This window comes from Ursus americanus, chromosome 7 (genome assembly GCF_024610735.1).
Source record: "Ursus americanus isolate L20-20 chromosome 7, mUrsAme1.1.p, whole genome shotgun sequence".
Taxonomy (NCBI): Eukaryota; Metazoa; Chordata; class Mammalia; order Carnivora; family Ursidae; genus Ursus; species Ursus americanus.
In genome coordinates, this window is record NC_142133.1 from 4,569,169 (window position 1) to 4,596,868 (window position 27,700).

The following is a 27,700-nucleotide window of genomic DNA, read 5'->3' on the forward strand; positions in this document are numbered from 1 at the left end:
TAATTGACATGTAACATTATATATAGTATTATATTAATAACATCTGTAATATTACAGATATTATAGCAGCTCCCCAATAATATTTGTAATATTACAGATGTTATAGCATCTCCCCAATTGTAGGATATTTGGGTTTATTTCCCTCTTTTTTATTTTTAATAAGTAAAGCCGTGATTTGTGAAGGCAGCTTTCCCGTACATATTTGTATATGAGGATAATACTCAAAAGTAAGCTCACACGATCCAAAGGTATAAACAGTCTTTATTTTTTTTAATGAATAAGGAATATAGTATGGATTTAGTTTAATTTCTCCTATTTCTTTCTTATTCGGCACTTTAGTTATTTATTGCTATCTTTTGTATCAGTTGCTTACTACTCTGTTTGGAGAGGAATGTACTTGTATGGAATCAGCAACACGTGATTTTGGAAACTGAGTCCTATTCAGTAAACATTTATTAAACCCCTGCTATGTACCAGACAATGACATTAAGAAGATGCCTGGGAGTAGATCCTAACCTGAAGGCCTTCCTGAGCTCACAGAATCGCCATCTCTGGGATTGGGGGTGGGGGGGGTGTTTGCATTTGCTCTCTGTTTTTCTCTAGCACCTAAGAGCATCTGGCCCCTAGGAGGTATTCAGTATTTGGGGAATGACTACAGGAGGGCCAAAGAGGAATGAGTACAAATATTAGAGACACCCATTCATGGGAAAGATTTCTTTATTACAGAATTCTCTGTTCAGTAACTTCACGTGGTGGCTCATAGTCTAGTATTATGTTTTTAAGGTAATCCATGGCAAAACTTCACGGTGGCAGCTGGGCTGGTTTATTCCCATTTATTGAGCACCAGCTGTGTACACATGATAACCCTCCCTCCAGGTGTCTATAATCAAGGGAGCAGGCCGGCAGACGGGAACCTAGACTATAAGAGAGATGTGGGAAGTGTGAGAAAGGATGGGCTTCCAGGTGAAGGTAAGCCCCAGTGTCAGGCCATTATCTAACCTCCCTGGGTTTTGGTTTCATAGACATTTAAAGGAAAAGGCTGGACTGAGCGCTAGGATCTCTTTCAGACATGCAGTTCTTTGATGCTTATGATGGGCTCTTCCTCAGACAAAGGTTGGGGACATAGTCTTTATCAAAACACAAGCACAGCTGAACTCCAGACCACAAAAGAGGTTTTCCAGAATTAAAGAGCTGTATCGGATCCTCTTTTCACTTATTTTTGGTAGGACTTAATACTTCAAAGTATGTGTTTTGTTGTCTTCATGAGCCATAATTTAGATTTCTTACTGTACTTGAAAATATTGGTTAAACATTAAAATTGTATTAGTTGGAATCCTTGAATACCACGAAGTTAAATATTGACCTATTTTCTTCTTCTTTCCCTTCCAGCTGTTTGGGGCAACTTCGTTAATATGAGGTAACTGTTTTTAATAACTTGATGTTGTGGTCGGGTTTTATGGAAACATTTCAGTTATTACAAATAGACTGTAGATGGCAGGGGTTAATTGAACATTTTAAAAATGAAACTTTTTTTTTTTTTTTTGCCATTCACACATCTGAGCTTTGTCTTTTTTTCTTATGGGTATTCTCGAGGACTACATCTGATTTTACTCTTTACTCTGGTAAAGCCCCTTTCTCCTGGCCGGCACCTCAGCATTGCCCACCTCAGGATCCCTTCCGTCGTTTTGTACACAGGAGAGGGTTGAGCCTAGTTTTTACCCTGCTAAAACGTGATTGTGTTTCTGAGTGGCTTGGACAAGAACACGGTGGGGCGAGTGTCTTTCCAAAGCCTTTTGAGAAGGGGGCTGTTTTAAGGAAAGCCTGCCTGGCCCCCGGCCCTGGGAGCAGACCAGTGCATTCTGAGGCCACCTGCTTATCTCAGGATTCAGCGCCGAGGAGCCTTCTGGCCCGAGTGTACATTATCTGTGCTTTGTGATAAATGTAGGAGGGGCACTCAGAAGAGTAAAATCCTGTGTTGATATTCTTAAAAAAAAAATTAAGCATTTGTTGTAAAAACAAATTTGGCACTGCTAGTACAGTTTTACATTTAAAGAAAAATTCGTTCCACTTTGTATTCCTTGGTCGTGAAAATCAAAGGGCAGCAATCACAGTTGCTGTGCTGGCGGTGGGCTTGGCAGTCAAATGCCCCTGCACTGGGCTACTGGGTCAAGGATTGCTGTGCCCCCGCCAGGCTTTTCATATTGAGTACGTCTCGCAAGACTAGTGGGGTGGTGATGATCTGATTCCTACCACCAGGGTGTAAGTGTCTCCTGACAAAGACTTCTGTGTGTGGCTGGGAGGGGTGCTCAGATCCAATTTAAAGAAACTGTTTTTTCACTTAGAAAAGCTCCATTTTGCATCAAATTTCCAGGAAAGCCCAGCAGAGAGACTTGGACTCCTATAGACACACTTCCTGCCTCTAATTTAAAATCTAATTTAAAATTTGAGTATAACGTTAAAGTGAGATTATTTTAGTGGAATAGAAATAACCCTTAAAAGGTAGAGGCGAGATGAATTTGATTTCCTCTCCTCCATTGTCTCCCGTTCCTCTGGTGCACCCCCTTCTGGAGGGAATTGGAACCCGGGACTGATGTTTGGGAAGGGGAGTAGCGAGATGGTCTGCAGCCTTTGGTTTGTGTTGTCATTTGTTCAGAAATAAATCTTGAGGTCATCAAGATTCTCAGTGGATCTCAGTTTCGCAGCTTTCTACTCAACAGGTCTATCCAGGAGAATGGTGAACTCAAAATCGAGAGCAAGATCGAAGAGGTTAGTTCCTTTCCTGTATTTTGCTCCTGGTTTCTCATTATGTCTGTCAATTTCGGTTCCTTTGCTTGTGCTGGTACCTTTCTTGTGGGAGCCTGATGCTAACCTGTGATTTGGAAACATCTCATCAAAAATTACTCCCTTTCCAGCTGTTACGCTGTGGATACACCTCTGTGTCAGCCATTTGATCAAGGTGTGATGTACTAAATTCTCCCTCAGGGGCAAAATGGGATTTAAAAGTTTGTCTGGCTTTTCAAGTGACCTTCCCAGAATTTCTTAGAGAAAGGGAAGCGAGTACCTTCATCAGGGATGGAGGCAAGTGCCAGCCAGCATCCACTCACCCCAGCAGTTGCTGTATGGAAAACTGGGATGCTGGGACTCAGGGAAACATAGGGAGGTTCCACATGCACACACCTGCTCACGGAAAGCTGGCTCCTCTGGTTGATTATATACCTTCTTTTTAAAAATAATTACTTCTGTTTTTGTCAAATAATTACAGATACAGGTACGCTAGTGTAACGTGGGCTGTGGGAGGAGATGGGGAGTCAGTCATTTTGATCTGAAGCCAATGTCAGAGTCATGGGGAAGCTCTAAGACTGCTCTTTCCTTCTGTCCCAGCTCCCGGTGTTAACACGCAGGAATAGGGTCTGCTCACAGCCTGCCCTTCATTTGCGTGCTGAGTAGATGATGTGGAGATAATGTGCAGAAACAAGGGGTTAAGCTTTGTGGGCAGCATTGAGGGGATTCTTTCATTCCTGAAAAGAAGAGGGTGGTATGGATCTGCCTGTTTTTGTGAGCCTCAACCACCTCGCTTGTCGTAAGGAAATTAAAAGGTTAATTTTCCCAGAGACTTAAGCGTCCGTGGAGTAAGAGTTCCGACATGCAGTGTATCATCTTGATTCTTGACTTGTGATTCAAGTGGTATAACTTAATCTCAGACTGAAGGTGGATAGAAGAAATTAAAATCTGTTTTGCGGGGTGTCGTGCCTGTGTGGAACATCAGAGAGGGGGGAAGTGGGGGAGAACTGTGTTTGCTTCAAAACTGATGTTGGTTATTTTTGTTTTAGATCGTTGAACCACTAAGAGAGAAAATCAGAGATTTGGAAAAAAGGTATGTATACTTTTGAGTTTTTGGTTTTTGTTTTTTTTAGGAAAATACTTCTATCTTGTTGACTTTAGAGGGTCAGTATCTGATATAAATTCATCTCAACTGTGCAATTCTTTTTTTTTCATCTGTGTAATTCTGTAATATGAAAGATATCAGGCACTTTCAACACAGGAGCTTGTCTGAGAGAAGGTAGATGTTTACTGTAAAATTTGGATGCAGTGTTTTTAAACTTTTTATTTATTTTTTTTGCTTTTATCATTATGAACTATTTCTGATGAAAGCTGCGGAAAGCTTTTTTGGAAGCTATGGAAGCTTTTTTTTCTCTCTAGGAAGAAAATTATTTATTTTAATAAAGTTATTTTTTTCAGGAGTCTTCCTGAAGCCCAGCCACACAGATCCTACATTAAAAGTCCTTCCTCTGTTATCCTCTGTCAGTTTGATTTCTACAAACTATGATGATGTCAACAAATGCCCATATAAATGTTCTGGCTTTTTTTCTTAACCCTGATTTGAATATGATACTCAAATAGTCCAAACATTAGAAGAAAAGAGGATCTAGGTGTGTTGAAATCTTCCTTTTCCAAACCCTGTGAATTTCTCAATTCCTACAAATTCATGGCATACAAGTTGAGGCTAAGCCTTACCTTCTTTTAAGTTATGCAGGGCGATCAGGTGGTTTCTAGCATATATTGATTCGTCTGAGAGAATTCCAAAACAAGGAAGTAAAGCTGAAAGGGCCTAAAACCTAGTACTGTGTGTAAGTACTGTAAGAAATTAGGGTCAGTTATTTGCTTGTCACCAAACACCAGGAAGGTTCCAGAAACTGAGTCCAGGTAAAGTGGCTGGAAGGGAAGAATTATATAATACGATGGGAACTTATTTGAATGAGATACCAAAGCAAATTGCTTCTTACCTTTTGTGGTGTCGTGTCCTGTCCATGCCCCCCCCGCCCACCACCATGTGTGGCTCTGCTGCACCCACATTCCCTCTTTTTCTAAAACAGTTGAGCTCCAGGTGCTGGAACTTTTCCCTGGAGTTTATCAGGGAACTGTGTGTTGAGAGTGACAGTTGGGTCTTTAGAGGTTTGGAATAAAAACTTTCATTAAAGTTTATGTAATTTTTTTTTTCTTTTCTTGGGATGAGTTTGGATGATGCGTGTCAGCGTTTGTATGAGCCTTTTGTCAAGCCCAGATTAAAAAGAAAGAAATGGAGAGGAGTTTTTCTTTGGTTTCCGTGTTTACAGTAAGTGATCAAAGAGAACTAAGGGTGGAGAAGAGTCATCAAACAAAACACATTCATTCATTTTCTTCTTGTCTTCAACTGATTATATGCAGTCAGGCAAACTATTAATTTCAACTCTTACTGGGCTACAAGTTATTTTTTAACAGCTCAGATTAAGTAATATAAATTTGTTATTTGTACTTTAAATTTTCTTGCCATCATTTGGGCTGAAATTATGCTGCTTCTAACATTACATTGGATGGGAGCCAGAAATTCCACCTTCAGTAAGGCTGGAATAATTTGAGAGATTTTAACTGAAACTTAAAAAATTGTTTATGATAAGAATAACCCACCAGGTTTTATGTTGGGTGCCCTCCTAAAAAATTGCTCACCACCAATATATTCTTTAGAGAGTAATATTTACGAAAAGTGACTTAATTGGATAACTTCCTTAAGGCAATGGTTTACAGACACGATCTCTTGAAATAGGAGAATTTTATGATTCCTTTTGATACTTTGGTGATTTTCTTTGTCCTTTTTAAATCGGAAAGTGAAATACAAGTATAAATATAATCTTGAAGAATGTACCAGTAACTCATTCTTGTCAAACTGTGAGAGTTACCTTTAAGATAGGTGCAGAGGTTAAGCGTTTTCTACTTACGACTGCTTTACTAGTTACTCATCCTAAAATGGTTCTGGTCTCTAGGTTGCTGAGCCAGTCAGGTGACAGATGAGCCCCGGTTGTTGTGTTAGCTAGAAAGTCAAGTACGGACATGACTTTGTGGTAGAAATCGATGGAGCTCTGTCTGGTTTTATTTTTCCTGACTGATTTGTATGATAAGAATGATCAAACACCCATCTTGACACGAACAAGATAAAAACGTAACTGGACTATGTTGTCTTGATGTGCTTGTCATTTGGGGGCAAAGTGACCGCCAGGAAATAAGGATATTTTTGAAAGGTAGGGATTATATGTATATGCAGAAAGAAATGGGGACATTCCATTCTAGAAGCCTGAGTTAGTGGGTTATGTGAGTTTTTTCTCTTCTTTACTACACCCCCATTTCTTAACAGTTTGATTGCCTGCCATTTGTTTAATTTCATCTCAATATCTTTAAATGTCCTGTGACTAGATAGGAAGTAATGATGAGAATTTAAATTCTAAGTAAAAAGGCTTCTTACTGGCTACCTTATTGAACAGGAACGTTAGAGTCTGTAATGGCATAAAATAATTACTAAAGGATTAATTTTGGGGTGTAAGAAAAGATCCATTATTCAATTCCTGTTTCATTCACCTCCCTTGCTTGTCTCTCTCACACTCAGAAATGCAGAATGCAGGTTGCATGTAGGCAAGGCCTTGCCTCTACGTTGTTTTCTTCTGTGTCCTCAGTGTGTGGCACAGAATAGGTGCCCACTAAAAATTTCCTGAATAAATGAGTATATGGATGAGCCAGTACACTGCTGCATAGGGTTTTAACCTACTTCAGGCCTTTAAAAAAGCCCGTGCCTTTCCCTTGCCCACTTTGCCCAATGCTGTAAAGTGCGGGAGGGGAAAGCTGAGTGGCATGGTGAAGGAGTGGCCCAGCTAGCACCGTGCCAGAGTCACCTCACACAATCCCCTCATGCCATCACCTCAGAGTCACCTCACACAGTCCCCTCACGCAGTCCCCTCAGGGTCACCTCACACAATCCCGTCATGCAGTCCCTCCAATCACCTCACACAGTCCCCTCACGCAGTCCCCTCAGGGTCTCTCACACATTCCCCCCAGAGTCACCTCAGCAGTCCCCTCAAGCTGTCACCTCAGAGTCACCTCACACAATCCTTTCACACTCACACAGTCCCTTCACACAGTCACCTCAAAGTTATCACTCAACCCCCTCACTCAGTCCCCTCACGCAGTTCCCTCAGAGTCACCTCACACAGTCCCCTCATGCAGTCGCCTGAGAGTCACCTCACGCAGTCCCCTCAGAGTCATGTCACGCAGTCCCCTTACACGGTCACCTCAGAGTCACCTCACACAGTCCCCTCACACACCCTCTTAACTCTGTCATCCGTGACTGCAGGAAGGCAAAGAGTGTAAAGTGCAGACTGAGGAGGACCCTGAAGGAGCTTACCCCTGCTCTTATTTCTGGCTTTGTGTGCCTGACTTCTCAAAGGAGGAAATGAGGGTTATAAGAAAGTTCTTCCAACAGTCTAATAACTTGATCATACTTATGAAATCTGAAACTTGGTTTGCTGCATGTTGAAGAAAAACAAAGCAAGAAGCCCAGCCAGTGTTCTCGTTTTTTAAAGGTTTTAGCACAGTGTTTGAAGTAGGTTAATCAGTCCGTGCTCCACATGGGTCCACGTGTCAGGCAGTTGTATTTTTGCTTCAGTTTTATTGAACTGTATTCTTGTAAGAAAACTGCTCTTTTGTCTCCGGTACAAATGGGCAGCACTGGACAGGTGGGAGAGGGTCAGCCTGGAACGAGAGAGCCGCCGTAGGTGCGCCACATGGCTGGCTGCGGGGTTTGGGCTGGAGGCTGGAGGGGTGGATGTGGGGTGCTTAGAGAAGACAGTGGATGTCAGGGCCATGTGAGGGTTGCACACAGTCAGTGCTATGGTTTGCTTGGCCACCAGCTGACTGATGGGGAAAGTATTTGGAATGACAAGAAGTGTCACTTCACAAACAAGGCATCTGTGAGGCTCCCTGAAGGCTTCCACTGTTCCAGCAGGCCAAATGTGCCCTGCCCCACAGCCACTGTGAGAACAGTCACTGGGCCACTGCTGTGTGGTCTGTGGTAAGGACAGCTCCTTCCCGGGCAGCCCTCTGGGGAAGGTGCTGTGATTACCCTTTGACGCAGGAAGCCCCGAGGTGCACAGGGCTTTTGGGGGTCTTGCTCTGGGTCACAGAATAATAAGAGGGAAGGCCAAGATTCTCACTTATTCCCTCAGATACTCCCACTTGCCTGCTTCTGGTTTTGTAGTCTGCAAGGGGAACTTGACCTTTCGAGAATCAGGAAGCTCTTAATAGGGGAATTAATCTGCTTTGTAAAAGAAAGCCCTCCTGCCCCAAGCTCCAATTTAAGCATGTTTCCACTCTTCCAAGAGATGAGAAACATTTGCTTCAAGGTCTTCTGTCTAATGACCTGTCATATTCTGTTCAGTTCAGCGTCCATTAAGGAAATGCCTTCTGTATCCCAGCTGGGGATGGGGAGGGGATGAGACAGTGCCCCTGGCACCTCTCCAATTAAAATAATGACTGTGAAGTTGGTTTCTCTGAATTTACTAAAAGCACTTTTGTTCCTAACTGAATCACTTAACCACTTTAAGAATGGATATTTCAAATCTTCATTTATCAACTCTCATTTGATCTTTTATCTGCTGCTTGCAGTGCCCTGCTCCCGAAAGAAACATCGGGAGGGGTTGGGGACCCATGTGACCTTTTCTGGGGGCAAGAGGCATTATGGAAAAATGAGGTGAGACTTCAGATGGGTTCAGAGCAGACCACGGGAGGCAGAAAGTGCTGATGCCCAGCTATTTGGTCCAGGGGCACCAGTGCAGAAGGAGGGGCTTCCATTGTGAAATTGCGCAGAATGAGGGAACAGGCTTAGTTAGTTTTTTCTTTTCTTCCCCTTGCAAGACACAGTGTCCTGCTTTGGGTCTGTGACGTCATGCAGCTGCTTTCTTCCTTCCAGACATCGATACAGCATTGTGAGGAGGCCACCACATCCCTTACTTTGTGTTTCGCTCTGGCTGCTCGTAGCCTGTACCTTGGTAAATTTTCCTTTCTCCAGGATGGAATCTCTACCCCAGCTTGATTCTACACAAGGAGCAGGTTGCAAATTTCTTGAATTCCTATGAGCCAATAACCACTTGGTTCCTACAGCCCTCCCTTGGAATGGATAAAAGGAGCAGACAATAAAAATGCCACAATCTAGCCTTTGTTTTGATGTAGTAGAGAAAACCCCCCACAGGAGATGTTTGACTTTTCTTTTCTCATCTCTTCATGTTCTACAGCTTCACCCAGAAATACCCGCCAGTAAAATTTTTATCAGAAAAGGACCGTAAAAGAATTTTGGTAAGTTTGTACATCTGATTAATATTTGTAGTATCAAGAAACTGGCTTTTTAAATGGAGGTATAATTCACATACCCTAAGTCACCTGTACAGAATGTAAGTTTACTGCTTTATTGTATGTTCACAAAGTCCTACGACAGCACTGCATTCTAATTCCAGAAGATTTTCATCACTCCAGGAAAAACCCCATCCCTGTTGTCAGCCATCCTCCTCCCAGCTCCTGGCAATCACTGAAACTACTTTCTGTCTCAATGGATTTGCCTGTTTTGGACATTTCCCATGAATGAAATGATACAATATGTGGTCTTTAGTATCTGATTTCTTAAACTTAGAGTAATGTTTCTAAAGTTTATAGCACAAATCAGTACTTCATTCCTTTCTGTGGTTGGATAATATTTCATATTATGGATATACCACATTTTTGTTGATCCATTTGTCAATTGATGGACATTTGGGGTTGTTTCTACTTGGAGGCCATTGTGAATAATGCTGCTATGAAACATAAGTGTACAAGTTTTTGTACAGACATAGTTTTTTGGTTCTCTTGGGAATATACCTAGTGCCACTAGCTGATGAGACTAATCGTGTCCCATTGAATTGTTTTGGCACCCTTGTCAAAAATCAGCTGACCATAAATGAAAATATTTTTTTCTAGACTCTTAGTTCTGTTCCATTGATCCTGCCTGTCCTTATGCCAGTACCACTGTCTTGGTTACTTGGTTTATAGTAAGTTTTGAAATTGGGAAGTGTGAATCCTCCCGCTTTGTCTTCTTTTCCAAGATAGTTTTGACTGTTCTCGATCCCTTACAGTTCGTGGTGAATTTTAGGATTAGCTCATCAGTTTGTTCAAAGAAGCCACCTGAGATTTCATTACAGACCACATTGAATCTGTGGATGAATTTGGGCAGTATTGTCATCTTAACAGTATTGTCTTCCGATCCTTGAACATGGGGTGTCTTTCCATTTTATTTAGGTCTTCATTAATTTTTTTTAACATTCTTTTTATAGTTTTCAGAGTATAAGTTTTACACTTTTGTTAGATTTATTCTAAAGTGTTTTACCCTTTTTGATATTAGCATTCATGGAATTGTTTTTTAGTTTCATTTTTATATTTTGTATTGCCAGTAAATAGAAATATAATAGATTTTTGTATTTTCTTATATCCTGCAACTTTGCTGAAATCTTTGGGTTCTAATAGTTTCAAGTAGATTCCTGAGGAGTTTTTATGTACTGTTCAAGATCATGTCATCTGCAATTATGGGTGTTTTAACTTCTGCCTTATCAGTGTGGATGCTTTCTTATTTCACTTCCCTGCCTAATTGTCCTGGCATAGAAGTGGGAAGAACAGACATCCTTGTCTTGTTCCTCATCTTAGGGGAAAGCTTTTAGTCTTTCACTTTGAGGTATGATGTTAGCTGAGAGCTTGTCATAGATGCCTTTTGTCAGGTTGACCAGATCCCTTCTAGCCCTGGTTTGTTCAGTTTGCAACCCAATCTTGCATATCTGGGGTAAATCTCTATTGGTTAATGTATAATCCTTTTTTATATACTGGTAGATTTGATTTGCTAGCATTTTGTTGAGGATATTTTTGTCTGTATTTATGAGAGATTTTGGTCTGTAATTTTCCTTTCTTCTGATGTCTTTTGCTTGTTTTGGTATCAGGGTAATACTGACTTCATAGGATAAGTGGGAAAGTGTTCCCTCCTCTTCTATTTTTTAAGATGAATTTGTGAAGATTTGGTATTAATTCTTATTAAAGTGTTTGGTGAAATTCACCACAGAAGTTATCTGGGCTTAAGCTTTTTTTTGTTAATATCTTTTTTAACATTGCTAATTCACTCTCTGGTTATAGATCTATTCAGATTTTCCATTTCTTCTTGAGTTATTTTGGTAGTTTGTATCTTTAGAAATTACATTGCTTTAGCCGCCTACCCTAAGTTTTGGTGTGCTAGTTCCTCATAGTCACCCATTTCAAAGTATTTTCTAATTTTTCTTATAACTTATTCTTTGATCCTTTAGTCATCAGGAAGTGTGCTGGCTAATTTCTGCATACTTGTGAATTTCTCAAATTTCTTTGTTATTGAGGTCTAATTTCATTCTATTGTAGTCAGAGAACTTACTTTGTATGATTCAATTCCTTTTAAATTATTGAGGCTTTTTTTATGGTCTAGGATATCATCTGTCCTAGAGAATATTTCATGTACTCTTTTTTTTTCTTTTAAAGATTTTATTTTTGAGTAAACTTTACACCCAGTATGGAGCTTGAACTCATAACCCTGAGATCAAGAGTCTCATGTTCCACTAACTGAGCCAGCCAGGCGCCCGTCATATATTCTTAAAAGGACTGTGTATTGTGCTGTTGTTGAGTGTTCTATAGATATCTGTTAGGTCTAGCTGGATTACAATGTTTTTCAAGTCCTTTATTTCCTTGCTAATCTTCTGTATAGTTCTGTCCATTATTGGGAGTGAGGTGTTGATGCCTCCAGCTATGATTGTTGAATTCTCTAGTTCTTCCTTCAGTTCTTTCCACTTTTGCTTTTTATATTTTGGGTCTCTGTTAGGTGTATAAATGTTTATAACTGTTTATCTACTTGATGGATTGACCCTTTTGTCATTATAAAATGCCCCTCTTTATCTATTAACATTTTTTTGTTTTAAAGTTTATTTTGTCTGATATCATCATAGCCACTCCAGCTTTCTTATTATTTCTATGCTATGTGTTATACTTTTTTACATTCAACACATTGTAACTTCCAGTCTTCAGTCTGTTTCCTTAAGATTTTATATAGTTGGACCTTGTTTTATTTTGTTTTTTTCCAGTCTGGCAGTCACTGCCTTTTGAGTGGTTGGTTTAATCCATTCACATTTAATGTTATTACCAACATAGTTGGATTTATAACTGCCATTTTATTTTGTGTTTCCCATATGCCTCACATCTTCTTTGTTCTTCCAGTCTTCCATTTTTCTTTTCTTATGCATTAAGTAAATCTTTTCTTATGTGACTTTTGAATTCCTTTAATTATTTTTTACTGTATTTTAAAAATTCATTTTGTTGCTATTTATTCTAGTGGTTACCATCTACATTTTAACTTAGGATACTCTACTTCAGTTTTATACTGAGTTCCAGTGAGATATAGAAATGCCAGTCCTACGTAGTTCTGTTACCCACCCCTTCTCGTGATATTATTCTATACATTTTATGTATTACTTTAGTCCAGGTTATAAACTCCACAATACATTGTTATAATTGTTTTATATTTTATAATGTTTAAATTTTATATCTTTTAAATAAGCTGAGGGAATAAAGGATAGTTAAGATGTATTTACAGAATTTGTTACATCATCCTTTTCATTACCCTGTCTAGTTTCCTTCATTTGTTCCTGTGGGTTTGAGTCAACTTTTGATGTCATTGCCTTACAGTAATACAACTGCCATCTACCCACTTCATGCTGTTGTCAAATATATTTCTGTATTTTACAGGGCAAATAATACAGTAATATACATATTATTTTATACAGTTGTTTTGCTGTGGTGATGGTGGTCGTAAAATATACGTAACACAATTTATCATTGTATCATTTAAGTATGTAGTTCTGTGGCTTTAAGTATGTTCACATTGTGCTATACAATTTGGTCTTTAAATCGATTAAGAGTAGAAAGGAGAGAGTGCCATTATATTGTCTTTTATAATTACCTAATTACTTTATTTGTTCCTCCCTCTTTTGTTTCCTCTGTGGGAAATGCTGCCTGGGATCGTTTGCTTTCAGCCTGAAGAACACACTTTAGTATTTCTTGTATGGCGGGGCTGCTGGCAATGAATACTCTCATTTTTTGTTTATCTGTTTTTGTTTTTCAGTTTTAGAAGTTTGAGTTGTATATAAAATTCTTGGCTGACAGTTTTCTTTCTTTTCTTTCTTTGAATGTGTTACCCCACTTCTTCCTCCGCTACTTGTGATCGAGAGTAGGCTGTTATTCATGTTAGGGTCCCTTGTATGTGAGGAGTCCTTTTCTTTGTCTCCTGTCTACTTTCTACAGGCCTCTGTCACAATTATGAGCTCAGCAGCTTAAAACAACAGAAACTGAAACTCTCCCACTACTGGAAGCTAGAATTCTGATGTCAGGGTGTTGGCAGGGCGCTGCTCTCTCTGGAGTTCCTAGGAGGAAATCTGTTTCATGCCTTTCTCTTAGCTTCTGGTGTGGCCACTAGTCCTTGATTTCTTGTCCTGTAGACACATCCATCTTTGTATCCATCATCACACGGTGTTCTCCCGTGGGTCTCATACTGGATTCAGGATTTACCCTACTCCAGTATGACCGGATCTCAACTGATTACATCTGCAGTCGCCCTGTTTCCAAATAAGGTCATGTTCTGAGATTCTAAGAAGGATATAAATTTTGTAGGGCAGTATTGAACCCCGTACAACCGCTTCCAAAATTTTATCTCTGTCTCTGATTTTCAGCATTTTTAGTATGATCTGACTACATGCATCTATTTCTGTTTGCATTTATCCTGCTTGGATGGAATTTGTTGAGATTCTTGAATGTGTAGATTCATGTGTTTTATGAGTCTGGGTAACTTTTCAGCCATTATTTCTTTGAATATTTTTTCTGTTCCTCTCTTTCTTCCTTTCTGGTGCTGCCATTACATGCATGTTGGTGTGTTTACTGGTGTCTCATGCTGGTCTGAGGTAATTCACTTTCCTTTCTTTTTTCTCTCTGCTCTTCAGGTTGCATAAACTCTCTTGATTTATCTTCAGGTTTGCTTTCTTTCTTCTGCCACATCCAATCAGTTGTTGACTCTCATGAATTTTTCTATACCTGTCAACCCCCAAATTTCCATTTGGAAATTTTTAGTCTCCGTTTACTTCTTCAAGCATGGTTTCCTCCCATTCTTGTGAACTTGTTTATGCTGGCTGACTTGAGGACTGTTGAATGTGACAGCTGGGCCCTGACACAGGCAGTTTTTGTCGCCTGGTGGTTTTCCCTGTGTCCACATCCCACATTCCTGTTTCTTTGCATGTCTCAAAGTCTTTTGTAGAGAACTGGGTATTTTGGGTAGTATATTGTAGCAACTCTGGGTACTATTTTCCTCTTTCTCCAAGCTTTGTTTTATTTTTCTTGTTTGTTTACTTGTTTAGTGACTCGGCTGGTCTCTTTCAGTGGTGTCTGCTCCCCTGGAGTATGGGATTCTGATGACCGCTGCTCAGAGGCTACAGCCTTGGAGATGGACACAGTCACCCTGGGATGGCAGTGGTTCTACCAGGGCTCTCTTTGACCATCTCTTAGCCTGATTTCTCTGTTAAGCTGTCTGCCTTGTATGGTATCACACTGACCGTTAGGCTCTAATAATTGCTAGTTGAGCAAACTGTGCTTTAATCAATGCTTTGCATTATAAATTGCTCCTCAGTCTGATCCCATTAAATTCTGGCCACTTTGCGGAGGTAGATTTTTAGGCCAGTCTTTGAGGTTTACTCTGACCCCAAGAGAGTCTGAGACGTGTCTTTCCCTGGTTCTCTCTACTAAACTAGCTGGCCTGTGGCTAAGCTTGTTGCTTTCATAGAGCTACGGGCCTCTTTTTTGTTGCTTACCACTTAAATCTCTGGTTTTTGAGACAGCCTTTATGCTTGAACTTTCCCACTTTCTCTTTCAAATTAAGTCCATCTCTCTGGGGAGGGCTTTGGAACTCTTGTGTTTTTATTGACTGCCTCTGTCCCCAGGGGAAAATCTCTGAGCTACTACTGTGGAGCTGGAGGAGGGAGTGACGTTCCCTACAAGCAGGAGGCTGGCAGGAGCAGTAACCCTGGTCTTCTTGCCTTATCTCTCTGGGCATGGAATCCATTCCATGAGTGAGCTGGGGCAAGGGTGACCACAATCCCACTACTCAGTCACAGCCTGCCATGCCTGCAGTAGAGCCCCTGCCACATGAGTGGGAGCTGGAGGAGGAAGGTGTCTCTTAACCACTTGGCTCACACCTCAGGAATTTAGCCTGTGCAGCTCACAGCTGGGGGGAATGAGAAATGTGGATGGCCTGCCCTTCCTGGGGAGATACCATTTATCTTTTGACCAGGAGCACCATTGTTTTGGCCACACCTAACACCCACCCACTCTAAACTATGAGGGTGGGAGTGGGCCATGGCCCAGGTGTCACTGATTCTCTCTGTTCTTACTGAATTTTAGTAGATCTTCTTGAATAAATGTTTCTTCATTTGCTTTATACCCTTAAGACAATTTCCAGAAACTTTAAATGGCTAGATTTTTATTTTTATTTTTTATTTTATTTTATTTTATTTTATGTTTTTTTTTTTGATTTTTAAATTCTTACCAGTTATGGTTCTTTTGCCGGGGGACAGGTCTGTGGAGCACCTCACCTTGCCATTCTGTAAGAAATATTTTATCTGTGACTTTGATATATAAATGGTTGGTACACAAGGTTGTTTTTTGTTCTTTTACCTGTTATCTAGGCTGTAGGACTGTGTATCCCAAACACCAAAGTAGTAGTCTTGAATCAGTATTAAACTGATTCACCCATAATCTCCTTTTTCTTCTGGAAGTTATAGAAAACCTCTTGCCTTTTTAGATGGTTTATATAAATCTCACCCTGAGCAGACTCTTAACATCTGTTATATTTGCACACCCATATTTTGGGGTTATTTCTACCATATCAAAAATGCGTAGGCATTTAAGCATGAATTGAGAAATATAACCGTGTCTTCAACAGCAGAGAAAAGTTAATTTTCCAGTCTTTCTGCTGCCACATGTTGGAGCGATCAGAATATTTGATGCCCTACACTAATATATGAGCCATGCATAGTTTCGCAAGGGTTATTATTATATTCACATGGGATGATCTTCCCATCGATGCTGAGTATTACCGAATTTATTTCACTTTTCACATAACCACAGTAAGTGGACTGAGTGTCCTTCACTCCTCTGCCATCTCGTAGGTTAAGCCGCATTTCATAGTCATCTGGTGCCACATTGTTGCTAAAACCCAAAGCCTTTTCAGTGATTGTGGAAGCCTTGGCACAAAGAAGAGGTTTGTCAGAAAGGCATTCTTCTTGCTGACTGAGCAGCATGAGTTTGAATGCTGCCCTTGAACTGGACCAGGTTCGCTGCCTGTGAGCTCCCACAAGAGCAGGAAGTACAAGCAGTTGAGATGAGCTCATAACTGCAGAGCCGTGCAAAGCTGTGTGGAGTCCATTCAGTTCCACTGTAAGAGGTCTCCTGTCCTTTCTTCCTGCTCTCTTTTTGGGGTGTTAGCTCCTTGTTATTCAAAGGATATGCCTGGGTTTGGCGATTTGTTTTCCTGGTAAGTGATGAGATTCTGCCAGTTTTGTTTCTGTTTGAAATGCTTGCCTAATGGGCTGAAATTGATTAGGGAGTGACATTGTATAACCACCAGCTCCGTTACATAAATCTTTAAGTATTTTCGATAGAAAGTGCTTACTCAAGAGAAAGAGTTCAAATGCATTTCAACCAAGGCTGAGGCGCTTCCAGCAAGTTTATGTCACCACTAAAACTAGTGAAATGTTGGAGGCAATCATGTATAATTTAGTACGCTGCATTTCTGCTAGCTCTGAGTAGTCGCTCGGTTATTTTAGGTGTGGAGATAAAGTTAGCATGTGACAGAACATCTTAGTTTAGGGAACATTTGCATATAGATATAGAGTTACATTAAAAAAGGTTGAATTTCTTCGAAAAGAGATGTAATTTTTCTGATTTATGAACTGTGGAAGGCTTGGAAAAATGGAATAAATGAAGTCCAAATAAAATGAATTTTCATCCCTCGAGTTAAGCACTAATAGAGCTAGATTTGGAATTCATGTGTTTTTCCTGAACGTTCTGTTTTCAAATCATCATTCGGTTATACAGGTGAGATGTAGGCATTCTGAGGATAAAACATGAACCAGACAAATCTACAGGTAGTGGAGAGAATATGAAATTAGGAAGACTCTGAGCTTATTCTGTCCTCACTAGTGATCTGGGGATCATGGTCCAAAATGCAGTTCCCCTGGGTGTCAGTTTCCTATCTGCGAAGCAGAGAGGGTTTAGGAAATGGTGCTCTCCTTAAAGAATGAATGCAGCTGTTTGAAAGCTGTTGAGCGTCAGGACTTTTCAAGCATCCACGTTCTCAACCATGATACAGCTGACCCTTGAACAACTCAGGGGTGAGAGGCGCTGACCACTCACCCCCCACAGCCCCACATGCTGTCCAGAATCCGTGTGTAACTTTTGACTCCTGTTGCCTGCTGTTGACTGGCAGCCTTACCATAACACGAAGAGTCGATTAACACATATTCTGTGTGTTACATGTATTACATATTTTGTTCTTACAAGAAAATAAACTGGGGAAAAGAAAATGTATTAAGGACATCGTAAGGAAGAGAAAATACATTGACAGCCCCGTTCTGTGTTGATGGAACACAAATCTGCATAAGAGTGGAGCCTGCAGTTCACACCCATGTCCTTCGAGGCTCTGCTATGTTTGCATTTTCATCAGAGCATATGTAAATGTCTGGACGGGGTTGACGTGGTTCTTCTGCGGCTGGCATGACCCCGCCCCGTCCCCCAAATCTACTTCCTTCGCCCCTGGCTGCTTTGCTCTCGCCCGTGGTGAACATTTGAATTATGTGTCAGATTTATCTGCACTTTGTGGCAAACTAAATGCTTTAAAACCGTGTGCCTAAGGATTTATGTGTGGTTTCTTTTGTTGTTGTTTTTTTTTTTTTTTGTAAAAGAATTGGCGTCTTAACTCCTGTTAATTCTCTCAGTTTGGAACAGGAGGGTGGGGTGAGTGCAAGTTTGACGGCAGAGAAGGCAGAGCGGAGAACAGAACAGGGCAGAGAAAGTAGTTTCTCATGGCTAGTCTGCTTTCTGAGTTTATTCTTTTCACTCCTTCCTCCCCAAAATGCAGTATGGTTTTTGTGGCCCCCTCCATTTATACTGTTTAATTTGAATCAAGTCTATGTATTAAATAGCGTGTTAAGTCGTGATTGCCTCTTCGCATTTGTCGTGGCTCAGGTTTTGGAAGCACACTACTGCCGGCCCCCCGCCCCCACAGCGGACCCCCTGTCCCCATTGGGCCCTTCAGCGGACCCCCTGCAGCGGTCGCGCTCCCGCTCAGTCACCGAATGGTGGAACTTAATCATTTAGGGCTCTGGTCTGCAAACAGCATCTATCGCTTATTCATTTGTTCTCATAAGCAGTTGGAAAGATAATTGTTTTTTATGACCTATCTGTGTCCAGTTTAAAAACCACATATATTATTTGGTCGTTCACTGAATCTCTGCATGTTGCTAACCACTTTTTAAAAGAAAGTCATTCTGAAACTTCGCAGGAGTGGTGGTAGAACGATACAAGTGATATTCAGTGACCTCTCCGGTATAAAATAAGAACTTTCTAATGTAAAATTCTCTGTCAGAGGAGACACTTGGGAACTTGTAACTATTGCGACAGCTTCAAGTTTTAGGCTGCTTAGAAGTTGACAATAATATAACGACTTGTCCTGGAGGAAGAGTGAAGATGCTGTCGGTAAACTGTTAGTGTCTTCCTTCCTTGCTCTCCTCCCAAGTTTGAAGCTGTGGCTGCACCAAAGCCATATCCCCTTGAAGTTGGTTGTCACCGTGTCCTCTTGTGCTTTCTCCGGGGATGTGGGGCATGTGCAGATCACCGGAGGAGCGGGGTTCGTGGGCTCCCACCTCACCGACAAGCTCATGATGGACGGCCACGAGGTGACTGTGGTGGACAACTTCTTCACGGGCAGGAAGAGGAACGTGGAGCACTGGATCGGCCATGAGAACTTCGAGCTGATTAACCACGATGTGGTGGAGCCTCTGTACATTGAAGGTGGGTGAAAGTGCACGCTGACAGTGCCTGGAGCCTGGCGGGTGGGTTCCTCAGAGCAGCCGGACCCCCGACCCCCCGGAGCCTTTTGACCCGGCCACAGTGAGTGTGAGTTGTGCCTCGTTTCTGAAATGGTCTTACTGGGTACAAGGCACTCTCCTAGTTTCTCTGATAAAGAGCAGTGGTGGCAGTGTGGGCGCTTGACTGCCCTGTCCCGAGCACTCCTGGCTTGGAGTGTCACTGTCTGTTCCATAGGGCTGGTGTCGTGCACGACCCTTCCCACTGCATAACACATCCAATGCCTGCCCCATTTGTGTGAAAGTACTTTGAGCTTCCTGCGGGTGCTAGTTGGTGTGGAATGCTTTTTTTTTTTTTTTTTTTTTTTGCTTTTTTTTTTATGATGCTATGTTAGTCACCATACAGGACATTATTAGTTTTTGATGTAGTGTTCCATGATTCCTTGTTTGCGTATAACACCCAGTGCTCCATGCAATCTATGCCCTCCTTAATACCCTTTACCGCGCTAGCCCATCCCCCTGCCCCCTCCCCTCTAAAACTCTCTGTTTCCTGTGGAATGCTACTTAATAGTGAAATCCCACATCAAGAGTTTAAAGCCTCAGTAACTTTGCCACTCTAAAGGAGTCAGGGATTGAGGGCTGTAGTGGGTTGGACGGTAGTCCCCAAAAAGATACATCCATGTCTTAATCCCTGGAACCTGTGAATGTGAGCTTCTGTGGGAAAAAGGTCTCTGCTGATGTAACGAAGTTAAGGATCTCTGGATGAGATCAGCCTGGATTACGCAGCTGGGCTGTACTTCCAATGGTGAGTGCCTTTCTAAGAGACAGAATGGAGAAGATGCAGATGCATGGGGAGAAGAGCAGGTCTCACGAACACCGAGGCAGAGACTGAGGCCATGCAGCCCCAGGCTGAGGACCGCCTACACGGCAAGAGTGGTTCTCCCCTAGAGGCTTTGAGGGAAGCGTGGCCTTGCCAACACTGTTTTCTACAACTGGGAAAAGAAATTTCTGGTGTTGTAGTTCACCTAGCGTGTGGCACTTCAGCTAAAACAGCCACAAGAGGCTAGTGGGGGTGGGGGTTTGTCTGAGGTGTGCTGATGAGAACCTCTACCTGGTGCTTGCCTAGCAGGCCTCTTGGGATCACCAGACTTCACCTTCCTTCTCGTTTAAATCTGACCAGAACCCTGAGAGGTAAGTGGTATCGTCCCCCCTTGAATGTTTATGGAAAACGAATTGGGCTGTGGTCTGCCCAAAGCCATGAGGTCTGTTAAGTGGTCAGGCCGGAGCTCCGCCTCAGGTTGCAGGCTCGGAAGCTCGAGCGTCACCTGCCCCTCGTCATGCATGGATAGGGTACCGTTCTGCTTTTCCACGTTATTCAGTCATGGATATTTTCCCATGTCAATACAAAGTATCTTGCAGAACCGGTATGGTTGCTGAGCAGTGTTTATCATATGGGTATACCAGGCTTTATTTACTCCTATCCTTAAACGTTCTCCAGTGTTTACTTATAAGTATCTTTGTCTGAATTTTATTTCCTTAATAAAGAGTTCGAATGTGGATTTTGCCATATGCTGATCTGTCCTCATTGTTTGGTGTTGTCTGTTTGACTAACAGGAGTAGCACTGAGCATTATCTTCAAAAACTACTAACAAAATAGTTTGCTAATTTGATAGAAAACACATGGTTCTTTGACTAAAATAGATTTTTTTTCCTAACAAGTTAAAATTCACAAAAGAAATCTAAATAGTTCTTTTACCTTTTTTAAAAAAAATTGCTTTTCTTAGGGGTTCTTCATTATAGGGATATTAATCATTTGGTATATATTTAATATTTGCCCCTCCCCCCAAATCTGGTTTTTGTCTTCTAATTCCATTGAAATTTTTATAATTACAGTCTCATGTTTATTTTCCCCTTTGTTCTGTTTCTTTTATGCTCTCAGTGTCCCAAGAATAGAGAAATATTCAGCCCTGGTGTCTTGTTTGTGTGATTTTTTTTTTTTTTAACATATAGTTTTTAATCTACCAGGGATTTATTTTGTGGTTCGGCTGTAGTTTCTGAGGTGAACCAGACGATCTAGGTAATAGATATATTGGCTCACATTCCCCCTGGACTTGATCGTGGGTTTGCTGTGAGGGTTAATTGAGGTAATGCACATGGCAGGGCGCTCACAGGCAGGCTTGCAAAGTGTGGGAGTCTGCGCGCTGCGGTGAAAGGCCTCGCTCGTGGAGTTAAGGTCATGAATCCGCTGGTATCAGTAAGATGCCGAGATTACCTGGGGCTCTGTGGGCGGGCCCACACAATCATGCAAGTATTGAAAAGCAGCGGCAGCAGCAGGGGGAGGAGCGAGTTGGAGAGACCTGGTAGATGGGATGCCTCCGAGACACAGGCACAGGGAGGTCAGGGGGATTCGAGGTATGAGGGGGACTTGACCCACGGCTGCTGGCTCCATCAGCGGAAAAACTAACGTGGAAGGGAACTATGGCAGGCACCGTACGCACAGGCGAGGACAGGTCACTCAAGGGTGCCCTCAGTCATGTCATCCCTGTGTGACAATGCAACCCCGAGGGGAGGGGGCAAATCAAACTGAGTTCATCTGGTTAAATTCATGCTGTGTCTGGCTGAGCCTGTGGGCAGCTGCTGGGAGTTCCCAGCCCACAGCCAGCAGGGAGACTCGGACCTCAGTGCTGCAGCCTCGTGCAACTGAATTTTGCCGACAGCTTGACTCACCCACTGATGACAGGCATGCAGCCCTGCTGACACCCGATTTCAGCCTGTGAGGGCAGAGGGAGAACCGGCTGAGCCACAGTGCGCCTGACCTGCAGACCCGGTAGATCATTAATGGGCATTTTTTTTCACCTCTAAGTTTGTTAGGGCATCAGTAGAAAACCGCAGGGCTTAGCAGAGGGCCTGGTGCCTCAGAAGTGCTCCCCGAATAGTAGCTGCTATTATTATTCCTCTTTCCCCTTTTTTTGCACATGGCAATAAACACTTGTGAAATGAAACAATTGGTCACATAATTTCAGTACTATCGAGAAACCAAAACTTAGTAAAAACAGTGTGTTGGTAAGTAAATTATCTGCTTTTCCTCTGAGCTTTGACACCAAAACTATTGGAGACCATTTCTCCCACTTCTGGCAGTAGACTCCGTGTGGAGGGCACACACAAATGCACCGAATGGACTCACAAGAACGGGGTCGCACTTCTGCCCTTCGCTGGCAGTGGGAACAGCACCGTGTGGGAGAGCATAAGACACATTTCTCCACCTTCATAGTCCAAAGCCTGTTTTTCACTTTCTCCAACCTTAGCGTAAGGGGTTTTGACATGCCTGGGACAGTCTCCCCAGCCCCTCCCCATCTCAGTGCCCATCTGACTCAGCCCCAGACGGGGAGGAGAGCATCCATCACTGGATCCTGCTTGTGGGTACAGTTGTACGTCTCAGGGGTAGTAATCCTTCCCCCCCTGAAGCCAGACACAGCATGAATTTAACCAGATGAACTCAGTTTGATTTGCCCCCTCCCCTCGGGGTTGCATTGTCACACAGGGATGACATGACTGAGGGCACCCTTGAGTGACCTGTCCTCGCCTGTGCGTACGGTGCCTGCCATAGTTCCCTTCCACGTTAGTTTTTCCTCTGATGGAATGTTACAGCCTGTGCTCATCCTGAGTGGAATTACCATTTGGTGTAGCGTGTACTCCAGTCTTTTAGCGGCAGTGAAGGAGTTAACGTGTCCTGTCGATGTGATTGAATTATTCTTCTCCTCTGTGCGGGAGAGAGTGTTACAAGGCATGTACACCGAACGTTTAATGCGTAACTCTACTCTTGAGTACCTTTTTCCCCAGAAAAGACACTCCACTTGAGTGGTATTGACACCGCAGCAGGAACGTTCTTCGGCTCTGAAGAGTATTGTATGGAATTTGTTTTGGTTTCTTTGTCTTTCCGGGGCTGGCGGGTTGTTTGGGTTGTAACGGGGTAGCAGTGGGGACACCTAATTCGGCAGCGTCCTAGCGGAGCTTCATGAACTTTCCTTCACAGATTGCCGCCTCTCATTATTTTCCAAGTGTAACCAGGATGCTTCAGAGGCAGAGGCATTAGCTGTTTCACTGTTGTGGGAAAGTAACTGTTCTCTGCACTCGGAATGTGGCGGTGGCATTTGGGAAGGGAGAGAGTGATTGCCACATCCTCGGGGTCGGGGCTGAGGGTGGGGTCCCCTGGAATTTGGGGATGGCCATGAGGTCATGAATTGTAAAACTGAAAAAGACCAGTGGTGCTGGTGTCATAGGGGTTCTGCCAGAGGCCCTGCGTGGTCTGGAGAGAAGGAATAGCGCTGCTTTGGAGGGAATTATAATACTCACTGAAATAAGTGAATCTGGTTTTAGATTGCTTTAAAAGAACTCTGGATTTTACCAAACGAGACATTGAAGTTTCAGATGATGAATCTCTGGAAGGAGTCAAGTTAACCCTTCCAACCCATGTATTAAGGGTTCCGGGAAGTTTCAGACAAGCCAGGGTTTGGGGGTTGTGGGGTGTGTTCAGGTTTTGTGAAGGAGATGCCAGGCCACGGAGATGGTGGAAAGGAGGCGCAGCGTTGGGGCAGCGCCTCGTTCCAGCCTTGAGGGCTGGCAGGTGGGTGTCGGCCACAGGCAGGCTCCCTGAGAAGAGAGCATGTCTAGACAAAGAGCCGTGTGATCATGGCAGCAAGGATTAGGGACGCATAGGACACTGAGCACTGACCCTGGAGGCTTTTTCAGAGCAGAGCCGACTCTGCTGGAGGAGGATGGAGGTCTGGCCAATCCCTGACTTTCAGTGGTCAACTTAAATGATTTTCTGACTTTACAATGGTGTGATAACAGTACACATTCAGTGGAAATCATATGTTGAATTTTTTAAAAAGATTTTATTTATTTATTTGAGAGGGAGAGAGAAAGAGCAGGAGCAAGGGGGAGGAGCTGAGGGAGAGAGAGAAACAGACTCCCCGCTGAGCAGGGGTCATGACCTGAGCTGAGTCTAAGGCGGACTAACCTACTGAGCCACGCAGGCACCCCATACTTGAATTTTTAATCTGGATCTTTTTCTGGGCTAGGGACATGTGGTCATGTCTTCTTGTGATGCTGGCAGTGGCAGGAGCTGCAGCTCGCAGTCAGCCAGCCAGCGATCACGAGGTCAGCAACCGATAGATTTACCACCACTCCATACCCAGACCACCCTTCGGCTTTCACTTTCAGTACCATGCTGATAAGGTGCAGGAGATATTCAGCACTTTGTCACAAAGTAGGCTTTGTATTAGAGGCTTTTTCCCAGGGGTGGGCTAATGTAAGTGTTCTGAGCACATGTAACGCAGCATAGGCTAAGCTATATGTTCTGGAGGTTATTTTATTAGCACTTCCGCATCCTGTGAATATAGTATGGTTTTATTATTGGTGTTGTTGGCTATCTGGGGAGTTTGCAAGTATGGGCCATGATGACCCCTCCTTGAGAAAGCTGCCCCGTATACACATCAAAGTCACTTGTCATTGCCTTAGACTCATGTCCAGGCTCATGGTGTATACAGCCCGTGTCCTTCCCAGAAGCTATCCCAATTTACTTGTCCACCGTCTACACAAGCAGGAATCTGGAAACCAACATTTCTATAGAGACGGAAGAAGACAGAGACACCCATTGCTTCATGGGGAGCCTGCTCCTGGAACATGCAGTCCCTGTGAGTACGAGGTCCAGGACAATGAAAGCAGAAAATGACAATCGTAAACACTTCATGAATACTCACTGTGTTCCAGGCACTGTTCTAATCACTGTGTATAATTAACAGATTTAATTCTTTCAATGTACGGGTGAGGTAGGCAGTTATTATCCTCGTGCGCAGGTGAGGGAACCAGTGCGTGGAGTCCTGTAACCCACCTTGTACCCGGGTGCAGGGATCCTGTGCAAGGCCAGGAGGGGTGGGTAGCAAGACAGGGAAGACACGAGAGGCTGGACTATCACACCCAGGTGCCCTGGAGTTGACCAGGAATGGTGGATGGAAACTGTGTTTGCCAAGAGCATTGAGTCTGTGTTGATGTAGATATTTGAGGAGTGCTATTTTGATTAGAATATTTTTGTTGGATTATAATTTAGAATTTTTTTCTCCCGTTCAGTTTTTGTTGCAAATGTAAACATAAAATGCAGAGGCTACAGATGCGAGATCCCCCCTCTGTTGAAGTTGGAGCCGTGGGGAATTCCTGCAGTGAAGCTCTGGGACCTTAGCTGCCTTCTTGCCACGGTGTTAGCACGGTGACCCCTGAGCACTTGGGGGATGTTCCGGGGGAGGTGAGGGCCCTGCTGGCTGCAGGAAATTGACAGGCAGCAGTGCTGACCAGAACTTTTGATCCTGGGGCTGAGCCAGATCTCTGGCATGTACAGTCTTCCCTTTGCATTAAGTCAATATTTGATATGAATCAAGGCAAAAAATCCCACTCGTTTAGTTCTTTGTGCCAAGAGAAATTTGGTCTTTACACTGAAAAGTCCTGCATCTTCTTAAATCCTGTTTTCCATCATAAATACCGGTGTTGAGGGACAAGGGTTAAGGCTGCACATTCCATGTGGCAGAGAGGGGCATCTTGTGCAGTCTTTATGCCAGGGCTCTGGCCGGGACTGCAGGGAGAGGACATGCTGTATAAACAGGAGTATCTTTATGCTGGGATTTTACTGTATGCTAAATAATCACACAAAGTCACAGCAAGAACCAACCTTGTTTTACTATATAGTTTTTCCAAAGCTTCAGGGTGCAACTCCTTGGTGGGTATCTTACCAGTTTATTATGGTGCATCTCTGACACAGGGAAGCAGTCAGACACAGGCTACACTAGGAACTTATATTAAAAAAAAAAAAAATCACGGGGAGGTGTAAACATTCAGTTGGCTTTTACATGGATTTCCCCTTCGGTAGGAGATTACACTTTTTTTTTTTTTTAATTTTTATTTTTTTTTTTGAGATGTTATTTATGGGGGGGGGAGCATGAGCAGGGAGAGGAGCAGAAGCTGAGGGAGAAGTGATTCCCTGCTGATCAAGGAGCCCCAGGTAGGGCTCGATCCCAGGACCCCGAGATCATGACCTGAGCCAAAGGCAGATGCTTAACAGACTGAGCCTTCCAGGCTCCCCTACACTTGATTTTTTGGATGGAGTCTGAACAACGATTTTGGGTGATCTGGAGTTGTTCGATTTCAACACCTTTGTCCTTTTATATTTGTGTATCATCTGTGTATTTCCAGGCACAGTGAAATTCATCCTGAAAACCTGTGGGAAGCTGGTTTGTGGTTAGTGTCGCTACAGGATCGTTGTTTTGAGAATTCACTGTGGGGCTGAGCAGGCCTCAGCTGTACCCCACCCCTTGCCCATCCTCTTCCCAGCATAAAAATAACGTCCTGTGGGGGCGCCTGGGTGGTGCAGTCGTTAAGCGTCTGCCTTGGACTCAGGGCTTGATCCCGACGTTCTGGGATCGAGCCCCACATCAGGCTCCTCCACTATGAGCCTGCTTCTTCCTCTCCTATTCCCCCTGCTTGCGTTCCCTCTCTCGCTGGCTGTCTCTATCTCTGTCAAATATATAAATAAAATCTTTAAAAAAAAAATAACGTCCTGTGTTTGTCAGGAAGGCTGTTTTGGACCTATTGAAGGAAATTCTGTGAAAAAGGAAAACACCAGTTTGCCTTACTATTTCCCTTCCTTGATCATTAATTTGAGCTCTTTTAGGGCTCATTGCTTAGGCTCCTATTTTTCTGGCCATGATTACCGCACGTGGCCCTTGTAAATGCTTCGGGCTCACAGGAGGGTCACCTGGCGGTCACGTTGAGAGGCACAGCTCCAGCGAGTGAATGGCCATGCCTTTCTTTCTCTTGTTTTTTTCCTCTCTTCCTTCAACTTAGATTTTTGAATGTCATGCTCATTTTTGGTGTAAGTTTTTTATGATGCAATTGACATCTTTTGAGGGCTTTTTTTCCCCCTGGGCTGTGAGGGTTAATTTTGCTGCTCTGTTATTATTAATATTACTCAGTATTTTTGTAGCACTTCTCATACTGATTATTTATGCTTGTTCTAAAATCCACCCCCCCCCCCCGCTCTCCTCTTCACAATTTCTTATGCAAATAATTACTCAGCATCCCCTGTTGCTTGGTCCTTTTTAGGACAGGAACCGGAGTTACTTTCATTAATGCTCCTAGCAGAACACATTCTCATGGGAAAGAGGAGCTATTGGAAATACTGATTTTCCGTAAGACTTCAGGTTCTTCTTCTTCTTCTTCTTTTAAAGATTTTATTTATTTGTCAGAGAGACCACACACAAGAGGGGGGTGGGGGGTGGCAGGCAGAGGGAGAAGCAGTCTCCCTGCTCAGCAAGGAGCCGGATGGGGGACTCGATCCCAGGATCCTAGGATCATGACCTGAGCCGAAGGCAGACGCTTAACTGACTGAGCCACCCAGGTGTCCCAGACTTCAGGTTCTTTTTAAGCACGATGCATCAGTGTTGCTACTTAGACTGGGGGACATAGTTTTTAGGGCACACCTTAGCCTTTCCAGGTGGGATGACCAGGGAGCTGCAGTCAGGCTGAACTACAGATGTGAAAACAACAAACCAGATGGAATAGCGTTTTAGATGAAGAGGCCCCGGTCTATGGCTCGCCTCTTCACTCAGCTTGCTTTTGGTGAGCACAGTTCCCAAACT

The 27,700-nt window shown here is 43.0% G+C and overlaps 1 protein-coding gene across 2 annotated transcripts in view; it reads left to right on the forward strand.

Annotated features, from left to right (window-relative positions):
* Positions 1-27,700, forward strand: part of UXS1 (UDP-glucuronate decarboxylase 1) — a 96,784-nt gene that overhangs the window by 26,820 nt on the left and 42,264 nt on the right. The window contains exons 2-6 of one of the 2 annotated variants that reach the window (XM_087863231.1): positions 1,390-1,417; positions 2,703-2,766; positions 3,831-3,874; positions 9,093-9,153; positions 18,819-18,999. In XM_087863231.1, coding sequence (XP_087719357.1) covers positions 1,390-1,417; positions 2,703-2,766; positions 3,831-3,874; positions 9,093-9,153; positions 18,819-18,999 — 378 coding nt within the window. The remainder of the gene's footprint in view (positions 1-1,389; positions 1,418-2,702; positions 2,767-3,830; positions 3,875-9,092; positions 9,154-18,818; positions 19,000-27,700) is intronic. The other variant, XM_087863232.1, reaches the window with a different exon arrangement.